Source organism: Papaver somniferum, chromosome 5, assembly GCF_003573695.1.
Source record: "Papaver somniferum cultivar HN1 chromosome 5, ASM357369v1, whole genome shotgun sequence".
Classification (NCBI taxonomy): domain Eukaryota; kingdom Viridiplantae; phylum Streptophyta; class Magnoliopsida; order Ranunculales; family Papaveraceae; genus Papaver; species Papaver somniferum.
In genome coordinates, this window is record NC_039362.1 from 173,665,883 (window position 1) to 173,688,467 (window position 22,585).

General features: G+C 38.4%; 1 protein-coding gene across 1 annotated transcript; it reads right to left on the reverse strand.

Annotated features, from left to right (window-relative positions):
• Positions 1-15,608: 15,608 nt before the first annotated feature.
• Positions 15,609-16,543, reverse strand: LOC113283700 (non-specific lipid-transfer protein-like). The gene is made up of 2 exons (XM_026533028.1): positions 16,089-16,543; positions 15,609-15,918 (listed from the first exon to the last, which is right to left on the reverse strand). The coding sequence occupies exons 1-2, from the start codon at positions 16,427-16,429 to the stop codon at positions 15,909-15,911; spliced, it is 351 nt and encodes a 116-aa protein (XP_026388813.1). The 5' UTR covers positions 16,430-16,543; the 3' UTR covers positions 15,609-15,908.
• Between the last annotated feature and the right edge of the window lie 6,042 nt (positions 16,544-22,585).

A 22,585-nucleotide genomic window follows, 5' to 3' on the forward strand; every position in this document is an offset into this window, starting at 1 on the left:
ATGGATCATGGAAGAAATGCCAGGAATAGATCCATCCGTTGCATGTCATAAGTTGGATATTAATAAGAATGTAAGATCATTCAAGCAAAGGATAAGGAAGATAGCAACAACATATCATCCTCAGATAGAAGAAGAACTACAGAAGATGCTTGAAGCAGGAATCATAAGACCAGCGAAAAATGCAGAATAGATAGCAAACATGGTGGTGGTGCCAAACAAGAATAAGGGGATAAGGATTTGCATTGACTTCAGTGATTTAAACAAAGCATGCCAGAAGGACAGTTATCCATTGCCAGACATACCACACATGGTTGAGTCGGCAGCAGGAAATGATAGATTATCATTGATGGATGGATACAAGGGTTACAATAAAGTTCCGTTAGCTGAAGAAGACCAAGAGCATACTTCCTGTTTCGCTCCTAGAGGATTATATTGTTATACAAAAATGCCTTTCGGTTTGAAAAACGCATGTGCGACATATCAAAGAATGGTGGAGAAGGTGTTCGCACAGTGGATACATACCACATTAGAAGAATATGTTGATGATATGCTGGTAAAAAGTAATAAAGATGAATATCATGTAGAAAACTTAAGGAAAATCTTTGAACAGATGCGACAATTCAATATTAAGGTAAATCCTGAAAAGTGCATTTTCGGGGTAGCATCGAGAAAGTTTCTAGGCTATATTGTATCAAATAAGGGAATAAAAGTTGATCCAGAGAAGGTACAAGCGATTCGAGAAATTCCATCACCCACGACTATAAAAGATGTCCACAAACTAAATGGATTTCTAGCTTCACTAGGGCGATTTATTTCGCGATCATCAGACATGTGCAAATATTTCTTTAATATTCTGAAAAAGGGAACTAAGTTCAAGTGGACGGATGAATGCAATAAAGCGCTGCAAAATATAAAGAATCATCTAATGAATTTGTCCATCATGCAAAAGGCGGAAAAAGGAGAAGAGTTACTGATATATTTAGCATCAACAACGCATGCATTAAGTGTCGTACTACTACGTCTGGATGAAGGAGTGGAAAAACCGATATATTACATAACCAAAACTTACAATGCTGCAGAGAAGAATTATTAAAAGATAGAAAAGCTAATACTCTCACTGGTGTATGCAACACAAAAGCTTCGTATATATTTTTCAGCTCACAAGATCAAAGTGTTAACAAAAATACCAATTGAGTCAGTAATGAAACAATCAAAAAGATCAGGAATAGGGAACTTTGAGACCAAGTATGAAATATTATCTTCCCCAAAGTCGCAAGTAATCTCAGATTTCTTGGCAGAATTCCCTTTAGAAGATGATGAAAGTGTGGAAGAGATGATGGATATAGATGAAGAGTGTGGGAATCCTAAAGACTTTTTGATAGATAACACTAGATGGGAGATATTGGTGGATGGATCATCAAATCGAGAGGGTAATGGAATTGGAATAGTTTTCATCTCACCAGCAGGAACAAGAATGACATATTCATTCAGGTTGGAATTCGCATCCACCAATAATGAAACTGAGTATGAAGCGGTTGTGCACGCGTAACGTCTGGCCATTGAAATGCAAATTGAAGATGCGCGAATTACTAGTGACTCACACTTGGTTATTCGCCAAATAGAAGGGGTATATAGCACAAATGAACCATCCTTGCAAAAATACAAGAAGCTTGTACAAAAGTTATCAACAAAAATTCCAAAAATAAATTGGAGACACATTTCGCGGAAAGATAATCGGCTAGCAGATGCACTTGCTTTTATTCCGTCTATAATGGTGGATCCGACTACGAGGGACATAAAGATACAAACACTCTTTTTACCGTCAATTAATAAAGAAGAATGCGAAGATGTAGATGTAATGCTAGTAGACAATGAAGAAGAAGAGCAGGCGAACAAAGCCGCAGATTGAAGAACCCAACTTTATTTGTATTTAGAAAGAGGAGAAGTCCCAAGAAACAGGTTGGAGGCACACAAGTTAAATAGCAGAGCAACAAATTATGAGTTGAGAGATGGGGTACTTTACCGAAGATCATTCCTTAGACCATCGCTTAAATGTTTAACAAGAACAGAAGGAATGGAAATCCTGAAAGCATTACATTATGGAGATGCATGAAATCATAGTGGAGGAAGGTCTTTAGCGTATAGAATGAAAACATAAGGCTACTATTGGCCATACATGCATGAAGACGCGAAAGAAGTGTCAAGTCGGTGCGAAGAGTGCCAGCGTCATGGAAAGAAAATACACGCACCCGGGACGATGCTCAACTCATCAACTAGTGAATGTCCATTTGGAAAATGGGGTCTAGACATTGTGGGTCCATTCATACCAGGAACAGGGCAAAAACGATATTTAATAGTAGCGACAGACTACTTTACAAAGTGGTCAGAAGTGAAAGTGGTGCAACACATTCGAGATAAATATGTTTTCACATTCATATTTGAGGATATCATTTGCAGATTTGGAATCCCAGCATAACTAGTTTCTGATAATGGAAAACAATTTGAAGGAGAAAATATAGAAATGTTACTTAATGCGTTCAAAATCCAAAGCGGGAAGTCCACTTCATTGTACCCACAGAGCAATGGTCAAGCTGAGGCAACCAATAAGACAATTGCATATATATTGAAAAAGAAATTAGAGGGATATAATAAAGGATGGTGCGAACAAGTACACAATGCAGTATGGGCATACATAACAACTAGAAGAGAGGCTACAAGAATGTCACCTTTTTGTCTGACATATGGAGTTGAAGCGGTATTCCCAACTGAAGTTATAATTCCTAAAACTAAGCGAGAAGCATGGGAAAAGAATTTAAGTGTGGATTTATTCCTAACAAAACTGGATGATCTAGAAGAGAGAAGATGTAAAGACCCTCAAGCTCGTCAATGTTATTAGACCAGTCAAGGGACGAATTAGCCTTTAATAACTCGATTAGTCTAACACGAATATTAATTAATATAAATTAATCTAACAATGATCTAGATACGAAACTAGTACCTCTGGATAGATATTGGAAAGTTATGCATAATGGGCTACTCGAACGTGTCATTCGGATACTTGATGAAGCAGATATCAACAAATTACTATGAAGGGTAAAATCGTTATTTCACGGAAAAGTGTCATTGATGTAACACAGACACGTTGTGGTTTCCCTACCAAAGCAAGTGGGTGTCCTAATAATTCATTTGGCCTTATCTTCACCTAATCGAGCAGAGAGAATCATTTTCTCTTATTCGTTCTTTTCGTTCTTTCTTCTTTCTTCTTCTCCTGCTCTTCTTTTTCCTGTTCTTTTTCGGCTGAGAGAATATGAGAAACAATCGAGTGAATCAGTTTATTAATCTGTGTGGTTGATTCTTAAGAAGTTAGATACTGGATGAATCAAAGAAGAAGGTGTTGATGTTAGAGTGGTTTGAGTTCTGGAAAAAGAATTGAGAATTAGTTTAGGATTTTCTAGAAAGGATTGAATCTGTGAGAAATTGAGGAATAATTAGATATGGGTTTTTATCAGGTATGAGATTGAGATTTTATATGAAGCTTAATTTTGATTCAAAGAAAATTAGGGTTAATGTTCTTCCCAGATTAAATTAGGGTTTTTTGGAATTGACTTGAAGTTCGATTCCAGTGGTGAATTAACAAGAGTTGGATAGAATCGTTATATGGGTTTGTTTAATTATTGGATTTAAACTTCATGGATCAGGGTTCTTGTCAAAGCAGAGACTTAGGGTTCGTGGGTTTGAATATTAGTTGAAGGAGATGGAATTGATGGTGAGAAGATTAGTAGAGGAAGATTTCAAGATGTTTAGAAGTTGAAATTGATGTTGGTGATTGTTTACTGGATTTCAGAAGAAGAAGTTGTAGTTGGTGCTGAAATTGATTGAATCCGTTGAAGAAGAAAACAAGAGAAATAGTCTTGCTTATGGTTTCCTCTGCATCTCAGGGAAAGAGTTTGAGTAGGGAATTTGGTTTCATACTTGAGGTAATCTTTCATTACTTAAGTGAGGTCTGATGTAGGACATCCTCTGCTTCAAGACAGCATCAACTATGACAAGTTGATCCCTTTTCGACTAAGGCAACTATGACTAGTTGCCTCCATTCTACTAAACCAACTATGACAAGTTGTTCTCATTCCTTTATTTCGTTTGCTTTCTTTGCAAGTCTTTTAGCTTTCCTAGTTTAGTTAGCTTTCCTGTTTTACGGTTTTTGTAAACCTATTTAAAGGATATGCCTTCTTGTTTAGAACACATCTTATTATTGAATTATTATTATTATCAATTATCAAAACTCAAGTCTTGATGTCTCAATCAGATTTGTTAAGTTTCTGACGAAACTTAAAGTCTTTTCTCATCTTCAGCAACTAGCTTGCTTTCACCTTTATCAATTCCGTTCTGTTATACATTAGTTGGTACCACAGACAACATTTCTAGATTCTTATCTAGAAATCGATCCATAACCGCTTCCGCAAAACCGCAAACTCAAAACCCTATCCCTTATAAAAAAAAAACAAAAAAAAACCTAGTTCTTTTTTCTTTTACTCTTTTGATCATGGAACTAGTAACTATGAAAGATCTTCTGCAGCTTAAACTAGAAATATCTGCAAGTGATTACAATTTCAATAAGAGTTTTTTCTCCAAAGAAGATACATATAAAACATACTAACATCTTCTTAACATGAGAACTGCAAAGCGGAATTTGAAAAAGCTTGAACTACTGATTGCTAAAGCGAAGACTTTTGAAAATTTCAAGATTGTTTTGCCTGTTTCAACTCAAAAAGAATCATCATTTTCTAATGTTTATGTAGTTGTTTCAGCTACGTCAGTTAACAAAGATGATATGGAAGTTCATGTTCCAGAGGATGATATTCATGTCACTATGCAAGAAGAAAAACTGGTCGACGAAGAGGAAGAATCACATAGCGATAAAGATGTATCGTTATAAACTCAAGATTATTCGTCGTCTAAAGGTGTTGGCGGTGTTTCAGCTACATCAGCTGGTGAGTAAGAGACGGAGATTAATTCTCAAGAGAATGTTGATATGTTTTTGGTTCCAGTTTCAGAGAAGACTGTTGATGGTCCGCAACCTATGGAAGTTGATCATCAGAAGGAAGAAGAAGAGATAAATCAGTTGAAGGAGTTGTCGCATAATTCTTTGGAGTTCATTGGTGAGTCATCTAACTTAATAAACCTTCGGATATACTAATTCCTGATAATGAAATATGGACTTTGCCTACTGTTGAAGGTTATCACGTTCTTATTCATGAGAAAGCATGTACGGTCTCTTATTTAAACCCTAGTAAGTTTGTTGGGTTAACTCCTGAGAATTCTTTGGTGGAATATCCTATGAGAACAATAAATCATCAACCGTTGTTTTATTCGTTTGTCTATGATGTGAATCGTCGATTTCATCAAGTCACGACTACTAAGAACTACTCTGGAAGACTTCGTGGTCGTATATTCTCAAAAGATTAAAGAGTATCACTGGCAAAAGATTTGGTAGTTAAGTTAAGAGATAACCTGAAACCAAGATCGGAGATTGATAGCTACTTGAATAATACTCTTACACAATACCTAGAAACAAATATAAGTTTGACAGGTGCGCAATTAACACCTGCGAGTGCTTATGGAATTCAGTCATCTCTGTCTAAGTCGACACTATTAGCACCAAGTGGAGAATACAGTTCTGACACCAAGATAAATTTGGTGCGATCTATTGTATTCTGCCCTGCATCAGTTGGTTCAGAGACAGGCAACGCTCCTGCATCATGTTTCGAGGAAGTAATTATGGTGTTGTTCGAAGAGCCGCTCTCAGCGATGAGAACGAGCAAGTGGTAGTAGATGATCTAGAACGGAAGGTTAAGGCGCTCACCCTCCTATTGGCTGAAATGCATCATCAGCAAGAGCCCCATCATGGTCCTAGCCTACAACGAGTGGAGGAAGTGACCGGTGATGAAAACAAAAATATCTTTGGCGACAAGGAGAAAGGATTTCAAGGAGTTGCACATGATCCTCGATATTCTTTGGAGTCCGGATTAAATCTTGAAACCCAAAGGTTTGATGATATTTTTTCTTTCTCTGGAACTAAAGAATATGAAGTTATCGTGGATTGGAATTCACCACCGGTCTATGATGATTACCCTGATGATGAGATCATGTTATATTCTTGTTATGTTGGTCCATATTCTCTTGAAGCAGTATGTAATCGGGTGGATCAACGACATCAACTTCACTATTTCGATGCGCAGGTATTTTCCGGTTCAATAGTAATTATGTCAATATTATTTAACTTGAAGGATTATAAGAATTTTCATCGAAGAATTATTTACCCAACAACAAATACTGGAAAAATTCGAGGGCGAGTTTTTTTTTGAGAAGGGGAGAATGGTGGAGTATTTAGGGAAAGTGAATATACTCGTTTATTGTTATTTTTCTTTGATTTATTATTATTATTTAGCAAATAATATTTAATTAATTAAGATATTTTCTCTTTTATTATTTAGGTAACTTTTAGAAGTATCTAATAGTATTTATTTTAGTATTTTATTAGTTTAGAAAATATCCATTAGATAAGGTAGTAAGTATTCTTAATAATTAAATAAAATATTTAGTTATTAATTGATAAGGAGTTATCTATATAAAGAGCTCCATGTTTTGATATTAGAGGAGAATATTTTAATTAATGAAAATTAGTGTTTTATTTGAGAGTAGTATCTCGGAAACATGTTGTTTTGGATTTAATACTATTCAACGCTTTCGCCCTGCATCAAGAGTCAATACAATTATTTGCAAGGAGTACCATCATCTTTGGGGTTCAATACTATAGCTAAGAAGATTATATTTTACAATGGTATCTCGGAATACGATCTTCTTAGTCTCTGTGGTTCTTCTTTAACCCTTGCAATTCATAAAGTCTTAATGGTTCTTGAAGAGAAGAAAACGTTTATAAATTTTTCATCTTCCATTAGTTCAGGACTCTATTCAACACTTTGGAAGGGTGATAACAAAGAGTTAGATGAACTTCGAAAGCTTGAGACATGGAACAACAGAAATTCTTTCGAATATGTTGTACAAATCGAAATACACATAGTGGCAGGTTTGTTTCGATCTAACAAAACAATTTTTGCCAGTAACATGGACGTCGACAAGGCTGCAGTTACAAGATCAAATGCTACTGGACAAATAATACTTGGTTTTTGAACAAAAATCAATGTTAAAACAAGAATTTTCGGATTACGGATTTGTCACTGAAAGATTCGTTAATAGCTCAAGCTGCTGCTAATATTCAACAATTCTTCAGGGTTCGGTCAATCCGACATCAGTCAACTAAACATCAAGTACTTTCAGTTTCATATGGAATTCATTTATACTTGTTCCAGCCGAAACTGCTAATGCCAAGTCATGGATACAATGCCAATATCAAACTGTGTTTGAGAATAAACGTGCTGGAAGTCTATCAATTGCTAAGGAATCGTGTGAAATCAATATTTCTCATGCCCAAGGTTGATAATCAAGGTGTCAGTATCAACTTACGTGATATCAATGGATGGAAAAAATTAATTGATGCTAATGGTGATAATCTAAGTATGTCCGTTGAACATTTCCTATGCCTTGAGACTATGAAGTCGAGTCAGTACACACAGACTCCGTGTGTTGATCAAAGGAGTGTAAATTTTCGAACTGATGGTAGCATGCAAAAATACTCCCTATATTTTTCAAGTTGCTCGAATTCTTTTCGTCAATCCTTGTGAACGTAGCAAAATGTGTACTCTTCTTCATGACTGGGATATGGTATATCTTCCTAGAGTTTCTATGTACATACCAAACTTGGATGAAGAGTTACTCGAATGTACCGGTTGAACGTGGAAACTTGGTAGTCGACATGCATAATTGCAGGGACGTCTACGAGGTAGCATTCATAAGCTCCACTGCCACTGGAAGATTAATAGTTGGATTGTCAGCAAAACGTGATTTTCAGAAAGCTACATGGGAACCTGGAGGGAAATGTTCCTTTATTCTGTTCAATAATGGTGAAAAGCTAGTTGTTAATACTTCCTACCTTGAATTCTTGGGCAAGTCTCCAAAGATTTTATATGGATGTCGTACTGAGTTCACAGCAGTTGATATTTTGCTGCCACAAAGGTTAGTAGTTTTTAATACCTTTCACTACTACAACGACGAGCGGCTAAAAGTCACCAGAGCAGGACAAATCTTTTGTTCTTTTGTTATTCAATTAACTAATTCAGCAGGAGATCTTAAGGGTGTACTGATCGTAGTCGGGGGCCAATTTGAGAAAAGATTACTTGAGCCCTTACGAAATGTCTCTTTTCGGTCCTCTTATTGGTGCTGTCTTTTGAGTAAAACCCTTTCCGGCTGAGTACCCGGATGATTCGTCGGTTCGGGGAAAATAAAGAGCTAGTTTTCGGTGCCTCTTGTCATGCATGTACTGTTGTTTTTCTTCTTTCTTCAATCAACATTGAATCGAAATAACTGATTTTATCTACGAACGTATCTGTTTATACACGTTGCTCTTAACATGCTTTATTGATTAGCTTTTGAGTAAATTTGATTTCGAAACAGTGATCAAATCTTTTTCATTATTTGTGGACAAAATTACTTTTTCACTTTGCAAAATTGAATTTGCCATTACTGATGAATATACGGTTTAGTAGTTCTATTCTAAGTACAGTTTGAGTTAGATTTGGACTACTACTCACTTGGACTTGCCTACAAACATGTGTTGCCTAATTTTAACTACAGATGTTGCATTACTTTCAGTAGAGATAGGTTTAGTTAGTGATTAAAAAGGTTTCTCAGTGAGTTCTGCCGTTCTCAAAAGGTTTACAGATTGTCCAGTAGTCCAAAGAGATATAGAGTATCCGGATGCATGCAGCGTTGCAAAAAACTAAGCCTATGTTTGTGATGATGGACCATATACTACGTGGAAGAAATTATATGGTACATACGAAAAATCAAAATCTACCTAATTTCATTAAAATCATGGACCATTTGGATTTGAAAGTTCAATGTCGTATTTCCATATAATTAGATTATAATTTAGGACCTACCTTACCTATCTTTTACGAGTCTGTCCTTTTCTATTTCTATTATGTGACTAATATCTGTTTTTTCGTACATTCTCTTCAATTCCTTGATTACGAGAGGGCCACATATTTCTGAGACATAACTAAGAAACAAATGCGTACAGTTATTGTTTTTTGTACAGTTATTCGCTACTTGAGATAGCAAAAGAAATTTCAAAACTTCTCTTTTGGTGTATTCAATCGGCTGGAAAAACCATCATCGCTCAAGTCTCAACACATGACTTTCATTACCGGACATGACCAGGATTTCTCTCTCGCTGGAGCAGCACTGTACATTTTTATCGGACTTAACAAGGGACTTTTCTCTTTCACCAAGAATCTCAACCATATTTGCCTACTCTGTAAATTTATTTCGGGCTCTTTGTCTTGCAGGTATGAACGAGAGACAAATATGTACAGCTTCGCATGCTGCTGTACCTACATTTTGTTTCATTATTGCGATAAATGAACGACCAACACGTATCATATACCTTTTCATTCTCGAAGGTAATAAAGTCATTAACTGCACCGACTAGCCGATTCAATGATTTCAGTGAGTTGATTTGATTTCCAAAATGACCCGTGTTAAATGGTGTAGAACGTTAGTACTACTAGGAATCACACAATGTATAAAACTTCTCAAAGGAAGAATATGATTATTCAAAGTCCATCTTCTTTTCTTTTAGACGAGGACATATATAGGCCTTATTAGGCTTAAAGACAATATCTTCTAAGATTAATGCAAATAAAAGGAAATCTACCCAAATACGATATCATGCAAGATATCTCTTATTTCTTAACAAAAATAACAAACATGCAGATATTCTTGCATGGTTAACGAATATTCTTTCGCTGATCTCTTCCATTCAAATAAGATTCTGTCATATCTTGCACTACATCATTCTCCCCGGGAAAGAGGAAATTCTCCCTCGAATTAGGCAGGTTAGGAAGATCATCATCGGACGAGTCGCCGTGGTAGGGAATTAGATGACGCACATTGAACACATCAGCCGTATGAATATGACTGGAAAGCTTCAGACGGTAAGCATTTGGGTTGAGTTTTTCAATTATTTCAAATGGACCAATCTTGCGAGGACCCAACTTGTTGTATGTACCCGCCGAAAAACGTTCCTTAATAAGCACAGCCCAAACGAAATCACCTACCTCAAATTCAACATGACGACGATGCTTATCAGCGGCCGTTTTATATTTGGTAGAAGAAGCTACCAAATTTTGAGCAGCAATCTCATGAATGTGGTGAAGATTCTCCACTAACGCATCTGCAATGGTATGCACCCGGTGTAGGTCTGGAACCGGTGCTAGGTCGAGTGAGGAACGAGGGTTAAACCCACAGACCACTTGAAAAGGACTAAACCCTGTGCTTCTATGAATTGCTCTATTGAAAGCGAATTCAGCTTGAAACAGATGTTGATCCCATTGCTTAGTGTGAGACCCAACCAAAATACGAAGTAAATTCCCAAGAGAACGGTTCACTACCTCTGTCTGCCCATCCGTTTGTGGGTGATAAGCGCTGCTGAATTTTAGCTCCGTACGTAACAATTTCCATAGACATCTCCAAAAATGACTAAGAAATTTAGAATCACGGTCAGAAACGATGGATTCCGGAAGACCATGCAGACGGTACACATTTCTGAAAAATAATAGCGCCACATTAACCGCGTCCGCAGTCTTCTTGCATGCTACAAAATGTGACATCTTGGAAAATCTGTCAACTATAACAAAAACAGAATCCATTCCCTGTTGAGTGCGCGGCAAACCGACGACAAAGTCCATACTAATATCAGTCCATGGCTTCGAAGGAATTGGTAACGGCATATAAAGACCCGCATTCGTAGCTGACCCTTTAGAGATCTGACAGACGTGACAACGGGAGACAAATCGTTGGACCTCCTTAAACAGACGCGGCCAAAAATAGGAGAAAGAGATCAGTTGGAATGTTTTGTCACGACCAAAGTGACCTTCGTTATGTATCTCCTGGATGATCTTCAACCTCAAGCTACAGGACGGGATGCACAGTCGAGTACCTTTGAAGATAAATCCGTCCAGCAAGGAGAATTGTGTATTATTGCCAGCACGTACAACTTCCAATATGACAGAAAAATATGGGTCTGATTGGTATAATGTCGCAAACGAGTCAAACCCCAATACTTCAGTCCGCAGGGATGTTAAGAGGCTCCGACGACGACTCAGACCATCAGCCACACGGTTTTGAGTACCAGCCTTGTGTTTGAGGACGAACGTGAAATCCTGCAGATAGCTAGCCGACTTAACCTGGCGTGCATTCATCTTGTCTTGATTACCTATGTGCTTGAGAGCGTCGTGGTCAGTAAACAAAACAAAGTCGGAATGAATCAAATAATGACGCCAGTGCTTGAGAGTCTGTATGATGGCATAAAATTCCAATTCGTACGTGCTATAATTACGTTTGGCTCCATTCAAATTTTCACTGAAAAAGGTGACCGGCTTACCTGTTTGGCTTAAGACGGCACCAATACCCACCTTAGAGGCATCTGTATGAACCTCAAATGGTAAAGAAAAATTTGGTAAAGACAATATAGGGGCAGAACAAAGCTTCTCCTTCAGCAAGATGAAGCTTGCTGTAGCTGCGTCTGTCCAAGCAAACTTGCCATCCTTCATGCAGTCGGTGATTGCTGCTGCAATAGTGCTAAAGTGGGGAATAAACCTTCTATAAAAGGATGCGAACCCATGAAAGCTCCTGGCCTCATTGATTGTTTGCGGACAAGGCCAAGTACGCACAGCATCAACCTTCGATTCATCCACGGAAATACCATCCTTGGATATGACGTATCCAAGAAACAAAATGCGATCTGTACCGAAGACACACTTCTTTGTAGCGGCAAAGAAATTTTGCTGGCGTAAGACTACTAAGACCTCACGAAGATGACGCAAGTGCATATCCAAGTTAGTACTATAAACCAAAATGTCATCGAAATAAACGACCACAAACTTACCCAAAAATGGTTTTAATACTTCATTCATGACACGCATAAACGTACTTGGAGCATTGGAGAGACCAAACGGCATCACCAACCATTCATAAAGTCCTTCCCTAGTTTTAAAAGCGGTCTTCCACTCATCTCCAGGCCGTATACGAATCTGATGGTAGCCACTACGCAAATCCAATTTGCTAAAAATCGTCGCACCATGAAGCTGGTCCAGGATATCATCCAGACGAGGGATGGGAAAACGATATTTCACCGTAATCTTATTAATAGCACGACTGTCCACACACATGCGCCATGAACCGTCCTTCTTAGGAATGAGCAACGCCGGAACTGCACAAGGACTAAGACTCTCCCTGATGAGACCCTTGGCTAATAACTCCCCTACCTGATGCTGTAGTTCCTCGTGTTCTCTTGGTCTCATACGGTAATGAGCTCGATTAGGAAGAACCGATCCTGGTACTAAGTCTATCCGGTGCTGAATAGCACGAGATGGAGGTAACCCCTCCGGAAGGTCAACAGGAAAAATGTCTGCAAAGTCCGATAATACTCCCTGGATACATGACGGAACCTCCACAGCCGTCGCAGATGTAGGAGAAAGACCACACAAGATGAACACAATACCCTCATCTATAATCTCGGTCTCAAACGTACGCCAAGACAGAAAATTGGAAGCCAGGTTAGAGAGTGGTTTGTGCACAGCCTCCTTGGCAGGGACTAACGTGATGCGAGTCGATTTGAACCAGAATGAATATGTGTTTAGTTTACCATCGTGCATTACCTCCCTGTCGTATTGCCAAGGTCGTCCCAATAGCAGATGACAAGCATCCATAACCACGACATCACACCACAAAGCATCTTCGTATATAAAACCAATGGAAAACTTCACAAGACAACGTTTGGAAATAGTTACCTCCGAACCTTTACTCAGCCAGTGAAGAGAGTACGGAATAGGATGTTTCTCTGTTGATAACTTGAGCTTTCTCACAGCTTCTTCAGACACCACGTTCTCACAGCTGCCTGAGTCAATGATCATTCGACAGACTTTGCCTTCTATGGTGCACGTTGTCTGGAAGATGTTCTTTCTGAGCCATGACTCGTCAGCGTCGACCTTCGGCGTCAGGAATGATGGTCGAGAAATCATCAAGCAGTCACCTTGGTCCCCTGGCAGAAATACTTCATCGAACTCAGTTGATGTCTCCTCCGCATCAGCAAAGACATCATCAGCAGCAGTAGTCTCTACGAGTAAAGCTTTGCCAGGTCGACCAGCCTTACGACAATCGTTTGCCAAGTGACCAGGATCACCACATCGGTAGCATTTAGGACCAGGCCTCTGAGACGTACTAACATTCTGTTGAGCGGAAGCAATCTGTGAAGGAGCAATAGTAGGACGGCCAACAGCTGCTCTAATTGACTTACGGGATAATTGCTTTTCCAAACGCAGAGCTCGTTGGTGAACCTCAGACACAGAAAAATAATTAAACATATTTAGTGTGTCCTGGAAAGTCTCACGCAGACCACCTATATAGCGGGATACAAGCTGATCATCGGTGTCTGTAATACCTGACCGAGTGACCAAATCATAGAACTCTTTCGTATATTCATCAATGGATCGAAAACCCTGACGAAGATTTTGTAAACGAATATACAGTTCTCTGGTATAGTTAAATGGCAAAAAGGCTGAACGCATACACTTTTCAAGCCTTGCCCAGGAAGAAATAGGAGGTTTACCTTTCTGAATTCTAGATGCTTTCAACTGACGCCACCAAACAGCAGCCCTTCCGCGAAAGCGCGTAGCCACAAGCGGAACCCTCTTAAATTCCAGAACTTCCTCCACGGTAGAGAACCAGTCTATACAATCTTCCGGTGATAAACCGCTACCATGAAACTCAGGAATCTCTATGCGAAATGACGATTCCCAACTCCTAGAAGCACGCTCACGCCCAGCAAAGGGGTTTTCAGTATCAGTATCGTCATCTGTTCCATCCGAATTGGATTCATCCGTAGGAGGACGACGACGCTCATGTCGTTGTAACAATGTTGCTACTTGACCGGCGAGATGCTCAACCGTGCGTGATAATTCATCGTATCTAGTTCTCTCCATCACCTCATCAACTAGAGCTTCGCGAGGACCACCCTGACCTCTACCACGAACCATGTTGGAAGGATCAATACCCAGATTCTGAATACCAAATGGTGTAGAACGTTAGTACTAGGAATCACACAATGTATAAAACTTCTCAAAGGAAGAATATGATTATTCAAAGTCCATCTTCTTTTCTTTTAGACGAGGACATATATAGGCCTTATTAGGCTTAAAGACAGTATCTTCTAAGATTAATGCAAATAAAAGGAAATCTACCCAAATACGATATCATGCAAGATATCTCTTATTTCTTAACAAAAATAACAAACATGCAGATATTCTTGCATGGTTAACGAATATTCTTTCGCTGATCTCTTCCTTTCAAATAAGATTCTGCCATATCTTGCACTACATCATTAAATGACCCCATTAATTTCAGTACTTAATATGAAACTGTTAGAGGAGTTTGTGTTTTGTTTGGTTACGAGAGGCACGGAGATGGAGGAATTTATAAAGGGGATCTCAAATCTCAATGCTTGCCAGTATATTATACTATGCATACAAAGTTGCGACCAAATTCATTAAGAGAAAAGATGTATGGTTCGCTTCCTAATAAACGAGTTCAAGTAGGAATTTTCCTATTAAAATGTTGTTTTCTCAATCCCGTGTGAACGTAAGAAAAGCATTTCATTTCATGCATCGACCTCTTTCCGGAATGTCTCTTCTCAGTCCTCTCATTGGTACTGTGTATTGTCTATGGAGTTTGTTTGTCCGTGCCTCTTGTTATTACATGTACTACTCTGCTCTTCCAAACTGCGTTACATGGGTAACCCTTTATATATAAGACCGACTGGCCGATTGGGTATATAGTTTGTCCGTGCCAAGTACCAATCTAAGAAATTTGGGCGGAAAAGGTCGTCCATCATAGGCTCAGTGAATCAGTATTCAGTACTATTGGACTTGGTCCACATGCATGTCTTTGATTTGTGAAATAAAGTTGGTCAGAGTAGGTCTTGTTGTCGGACACATGCAACCCCATTCTTGACCTTGAGCCGTTTCTAACATACCTGAATCCAAGTACAACGGATGGCATCCAATATAGCTAACTAAGATGTTTATTATTCACTCGTGACTACAAAAGTAATCACAATTATTTTCATGGATAAAACTTACCCCATTGCAGTAAAGAGAATTGATTTGCCATTGAAGATTTACACTGTTTTGAATACCATATAAGCTATTAAGTGCACTTGCTTAGAGAAATGTATAAGACAAATTCAAAATAGTATACGAATCATGGAACAAAGTTGGATATTATGTATTGTTAGTTACGTCAAATTTCCAGAATTCATAAAAGGAACTCAGAATTTTCGCGGTGTAGTAATTGACATAATCATCTATTCCACTCTCTCTTTGTCCAAGAAGTGAGGGACTATTATCAACAATGGATGAGAAGGTTATAGCTAATAGTAAGTAAATCTTTATCTTCATTAATTAAAAGTGGGAGGATTACATATACTACCAGGAAATGCCTGATCCGATTAGATGATACGAAAACAGAACGAAGAAACTAATTCTACTACAGAAAAAACAAAAACAACACAGTGAATGATATAGCTCACGAAGCTCGGCACAAGTACGTCAATCAGAACTCCTTGTGATATAAAGCTTCATCACCTAAACATCCATTTTATTCTTCATCATACATCAGTAGCTCATTGATTCTGGCTAAATGGAAATCCTCCTATGGTATAATTTTGGTATTTACTGTACCCTGCAGCAACACATTAGCAAACATTTAGAACAAATCTTTTAGTAAAAAAACTTTTCACATTAGAGGTCATTGGCTCCGAACTTTAAACGACTTTATCATCTATTAAGAACTTTTTTATTAGCAGTTAATAAGTAATAGCTATGACAATAAAGAATACTAGATATACATACTTGGTGCAGTCAGTAGAGGGGCTGATCTTGTAAGGGATGTTAACACCACATTTGCTTGGAAGTGAGGCAGCATTTCCATAGTTAAGCCCGGCGATACCACCAGAGGCACTCTTCAAGCAACTGCAAGCAGCTTGACGGTCAGGGGTGGTCTGAGCAGATGCAAGGAGAGACTTGACTCCTGCACAACATGTAGCTGGAAGAGTACCTCCCGTCAAGTAGCCAAGGCATGGTGCCATCTTCGAAGTCACCATACCACATGAAATTGCTCCTTCAGCTGCATATGGTGCAACCGCAACCATGCAAGCTAGAACAACACATGCCAACTTCAACATTGCTGCCATTTTCTTAGTTTCTACTTTTTGAACTTGAGAACAAGAATATTTTTTTTGCTAAAGGAATTGAATGAGCTGAAATGGATTGAAAAGCTAATGAGTTTGTGTGTTTTGGTTCTTAGCCGTAGAAGGGTTTATATAGGGACCGAATGCTTGTCATTTTGTGCTAGTTGGGTTATAGTTGGTGGTTGGCTCCCATTAATTGCTCTTAAGAATGTACTGATTAGCTTTTAACTAAATCATTTTCTTACTAAACAGTGATCAAAACTTTTCAATATTTGTGGACAAAAGTTACTTTCTTCAGTTAAGGAAATTGAATTTGCCATTATTGATAAATACTGTTTGGTAGTACTATTCTTGTACAGTTTAAGTTAGATTTGGACTACTAGTCATGTGTTGCCTAATTATAACTATAGTTGAAGCATTACTGTCAGTAGAGATAGCTTAATTAGTAATTACAAAGCTGCATTATTGGAGTAGAATCATTATTACATACATGATGTTAGAGTTGAAAATGAAAACGTTCAAAAACTCCCCAGATTTTGACATGGAAAATTTCTAAAGCTTCCGATGAATCAAGCATTCACCTCAAGAGATTGTCCAGTACTCCAGTGGTCCAAAGACGTAAACTATCTGGATGAATGCGGAGTTGCGAAAAACTAAGTCTATCATTGTGGTGATGGACCATATACTATGTGGACGAGATTATATGGTACATACAAAAAATCAAAATCCAACTAATTTCATTAAAATCATGGACCATCTGTATTTGAAAGTTCAACATATAGTTACACAATAATTTAGGACCCACCTCGATCATTTTCGAGTCTCTCCTTTTCTATTTGTATTTTCAGATCTTTTCCATCAATCTCAATCTAGCTAGCTCTCTAATGTGACTGATATCCGTCTTCTGTACCTCTCTTCAATAGTTCAATTCCTTGATTAAGAAAAGACCCCCATATTGGAGAGCCATAACTAACAAACAAATGTGTAAAATTATTGATAGTTGCGCCGTGCCCGAAGAATGACTTCAAGGATATTATACAGTGCCAGTTCGCGACTAGAGATAGCAAAAGAAATATCGAAATTCTCTTATAGGTGTATATTCAATCGGCTGGAAAAACCATCATAGCTTTCATTACCGGCATCAGTGTCATTTTACAAAATAAAATGCAGGTGAAAATCGTGGATTTCTCTCGCGGGAGTAGAACTAGCTGTACCAGACAGACAGGGAATTCTTTTGTTTCACCAACAATCTCAACCATATTAATTTAGGTACTATATTGACTGATTTCGGGCTATTTGTCTAGCAGGTATGAACGAGAGACAAATATGTACAGGTTCACATGCTTTTGTACCTAGATTTTGTTTCAGTATTTCGTTAAATGAGTAAACAACACGTTGCATACCTTATTCATTCTTTAAGATAACAAAGTCATTAACTGCACCGACAAGCCGGTTCAATGATTTCAAAAAAAAATTAGATTTCTCGGACACGTGTTGACGAGAAAGCAACTCCTAGGAAACCTAAGATGGTAGGATGGATGTAAGAATGTGACAGTGATAGTGACGGGCCAGTATAATGTTGGTATGGTGGAAGTGTATAGACACCCTAAAGAATTACGTAGCTTATTTTGGTGAGAGTGGAAGTGGAAAGAAGATTCGACATACTAGTAGTTTTCGTTTCCACGGAAAATGAAACTAATAATATATTTAACAAGTTTACAGGAAGAAAGCAGGATATAGTCCAAGAACAAAGAGGGTTGTGATGCAAAAACCAGAGCACCCCATTTTCAAAAACCACTTACAGATTCTTCAGGATCTCGTGTTCCATTGCTGGGAGTGTTCACTGGCCGAGCTGGATCGGGCCCTGGATCGACAGTGGGTTGGATGTTTCCGGCGAAAATCGTTCGGCCTATCTTTCCAGTAGTCGGACAAAGAGCATCCATTACAGGAAAATGCATCGGCTCATCAACTTGTCAAGGTGGTGCTGCCAATTGTCGAACCATAAACCTTTCTGCTGCAGGAAGTGTAATCGACTGAAATCTAACCCGACTCACTCCATAGACGAGAAGCCCATCAGCAACGACAGCAACCCCCTCATGCACTTCTAAAGCCCATACTTTGGATGATAGGCATACAATACCCAATCATCATCGTATGATCCAGCACACTTTGGCATCACAGTTGGAATTGGAACTTCACTATCAACAACATCAGAAGCACTAGTCTCATAAGTCTTATTATCACCAATATGTACAGCTCCAGGCATCCTACAACCTCCATGCTCAACATCAGCATCAGGCCTGAGACACGGATTACTGGTATCTTGATTAATCGGAGATGGTTTGGGCTGATTGAAGAATTGAATCAATCGCTAAACTGGAGAATCGAGCAACAACTCATGCACAATTCCAGGAGGTCCATCCTCTTGCATGCACTCTTCGAGTTTCACCTCCGTATTATGCTGCATATCCTTCAAATACATTCAAAACTCTCTCTCTGAAATTAGGAGATTCACACTCCTGTGGCAAGGAAATTCCATATGGCAGTCGACTCACATCATGATCATAAGGATACTAGTGAATTCGAGGCTCAACATCCACCGAAACCAACTTTTGCTTCCCTTTTCGATCGATCTCCTGTTGCTCATCAGCCATGGAGGAAGAGGAATAAATTGCGACAAGAAAAATTGCTTAAGAAAAAAATTGCACAGACAGAATAATTGGTTTCTACGACTACTGAACAGACCCTTGGGCGCTTCGGTCGCTTCACCAATTAATCCTTTCCCCCTCTTTTCCTGTCGTTTCAATTCTTCCGCAAATAGGCATTCATGGCCTATACTGCAGGGATTTGTTTCCCACACGCTTTAACCCATCTTTTAATCAGTTAGTCTTCTTGACAGGTGGGGGTGAATTGCTGAACTCTATCACACTTGTCACCAGTAATTGGTGGACACGTAACACATCTGATAACTTCACATGCTACTCTCCCACATACAGAATCTCAAAGCTCACTCATCTGACTCGCAACCTCACAAATGCTGAATGAAAATCTTGTTGGGCTAGAATTCACATCATACATCCACCGGAGCTCTTAAAGCTGAGATGTAAGCCCAAATCACATTTTGGACCCAATCAATACTTTCTCTCCAAATCGGCCGCTGATAAGGACAAGACTCTCCAGCTTAGAAATCGGGTAACTCGGGTCACTCTCTCTTTTCATTACATTGATACTAACAACACAACTCTTCTTTTGAATTCTTATGTCAGGTCACTGTTCAAGGTACCATTAGTCAGTGACTATCCAGACCTCTGCAAAAAAGCCTTTGGAGAAAGCTACATGCAAACAAGTTCCCTCTATAACTTGACTACAAACCTCCAAATTTTAGATACCTTTTCTATGCATGTCAAAACTCAGTATGTTCACGTGAATAAATTTCAAATTAAAGCCTTCCACTTCAACCTTCATTTTGAAATCATAATCATTACCTACGTTTCCAACAGTGAATAATACCTACACTACCTCCATATATACCTCACTTTGTATCATACCCTCAACTTCATGGCTTCTTCTTCAAACACCAACACTAATACTATTGACAACCTAGTTCAGAAAATGAATTCTGCTATAAACTTACCTGAGGACCTATTTCCAAAGGTCTTCATCAATCCAGATAATATCAAAACCAAACAACCTCAATATTGGAAAGGGTGTTTTATTGGTAAGCTTTCCACCAACATTTGCTTTCAAACCTCAGCGTTAGCAACTTCATCAATGCAAACTGGGAAATGTAAAGCAGAATTGAAGTGGATGTTTGGAATAGGAGAAGAAATTACTACATTCTCAGAATCACACATGAAGATGACTACACTACCCTGAGGAAAGGTGGCACCAGAGGAGTATTTGAGAAACTTATAGTTTTAGTAGGTGTACCATCCAATGGTCCTGATCTAATTGATGAAGAACAATTCTTAAAAGTCATGATTTGGCTCCTGGTCAAAAGAATCCCAACCCATATCATTCCAGACATCAGAAACATTCTGAAACCAATAAGAGTTTATTAAGATGCAAAGAAACCCTATGGAAGAGACAAATTTGAAAAAACCTTGGAGGTAAAACTCACTATCAATGTCACCAAATCTCTTAAGTTTGGAATTGAAGCTTCTGAAACTCCTACTCTCTCCCACTGGTTGGAATGTGCTTATGCACTCAATTGAATTAGTTTCTGCAAAGTATGCATAATTCTTGATAACCCTAGCCCCCCTTTTCCCACACCACCAAATCAAAACCATCACATGACTTAATCCTTATCAACACCTCCACCACCACCTCCACCAAGAACCCCCAGGAAAAAAATTGTACAAGCTGGCAAAGAAGTCATTTACAAATCATATTTTGATGCAGATGGTGCTGCAGAATTTGAGGCAAAAATGAAGGCAACCAAGAGATTAGAGCTTGAAACGACTATATCCAACATCACCTCAACATCTAACACCCAAATCACTTTTGGAGCTCAGTCTCCAGCAATTATAATCTCTCCTCTCCTCACCCTGATGTCCTGGATTGCCAACTTAAAAACAAAAAATTAGTCAGGTAAAAAAGCTAGAAGGAACCTACAAGAAAAAACTACCAAAAATGAAAGTTGTTGCCAGAACTCATCAAAACAAGGATTCTGAGGCAAGAAATGATCCTGAGGCTGTTACTGCAAACATTGCTGCTGCTGAATAGATCTTCCTAGCTTCCCCTTCTCCACAAAAGTTCCTATTCAATGCCCTTCCCTCTCTGGAACAAATCAAAGCAAACATGGAAGTTGAATCATCTAAAAGGAAGAAAGCATCTTGGAAAGCTAAGAAAAAAGCTCACAACTTTGAAACTTTTAGTGAAGATCCCAAAAACACCTCTAACTTTGACAGTAAAAGAAAGAAGCCTCTCTGCAATGAAGACAATCAACTTCCAAACTGTTTGGAGCAAGCCAACCTCAATAGACTCAAAGACTTCCCAGATGGTTCCTGTGAACAGATAGATAACACTTCTTCCCCTGTGGCTAATGGTACTATGGATATATATCTCACCCGCTGAAAATATGGTAAGTTTCTCAATCTCTCATTACCTTTCTATTAGATACTACATGAATCATTATATTACCCACTTTGTTCACTACATCCAGTATGACCTTATCTCTAAAAGACTAACTTCCAAGTATCCTAATATTTCCTACTTTTGGCAATTCTTTACCTCCTTGGAATGGGATTCCCAAGGATTGGGAACTAGGGATGCAAAAAGTTATCTTAATGATATGCTTAATAAGTTGTACTTGATATCATTTTTCTCTTTGAAACCAAACAAAAGCTTGATAAATTTAAGAAAACTGTGCTTGATCTTGGTGTCAACAACTAATGGTCTGTAAATCCAGGAGGGGAAAGTGGCACTACTGGTAGTTAACATTGATTTGGAAAAACATAATTTCCTTAGATATTATGGATTACTTCTTGAATCATATCAATGCTATAATCAAACCTATCAATATCCCCCCTGGATTTTCACAGGCTACTACGGTAGCCCCTATGACACCTCTTCCAAACTCGATAAAATAATAGATAAAATTGCAGTTACCAATACATTGCCTTGGATGGTAATGGGTGACTTTAATTTTATCCTTCATGACACTGAAAAGTTCCGTGCTCACCCTATGGATACTAATGAAGCTTATCAATTTAACAAAAATTTCTTGAACTTGATTTGGTTGATATTGGATTTACTGGATGCCCCTTCACTTAGTCCAACAAAAGTAGGGGACATGCTCTCACAAAATAAATATTAGATAGAGAATTAGCAACTGATGATTGGCTAATCCTTTATCCAAATACCACTATCTTCAATATGCTAGCTATTGGGTCTGATCATCACCCCATACTTCTAAATTCTAATCCTCATTGGAATAATGGAAAGATACCTTTCAAATTCTTTGGCCCTTGGTTGGAGCATGAGGAATGCAAGAAAATAATAGCTGAATATTGGAGTAAATCTATCTCTGGATCTAGTGCTTTCACAATTGCAAGAATACTCAAAGACAGAAATCTCCAAATCAGAGTCTGGAACAAGGAAATATATGGAAACATCAAAACTAACATTGAATAATGTAAGCAATATCTAACCTGGCTT

Excerpts from the sequence above, each read along its gene's own strand:
- LOC113283700 (XM_026533028.1), bottom strand. The coding sequence starts at position 16,429 with ATGGCAGCAATGTTGAAGTTGGCATGTGTTGTTCTAGCTTGCATGGTT.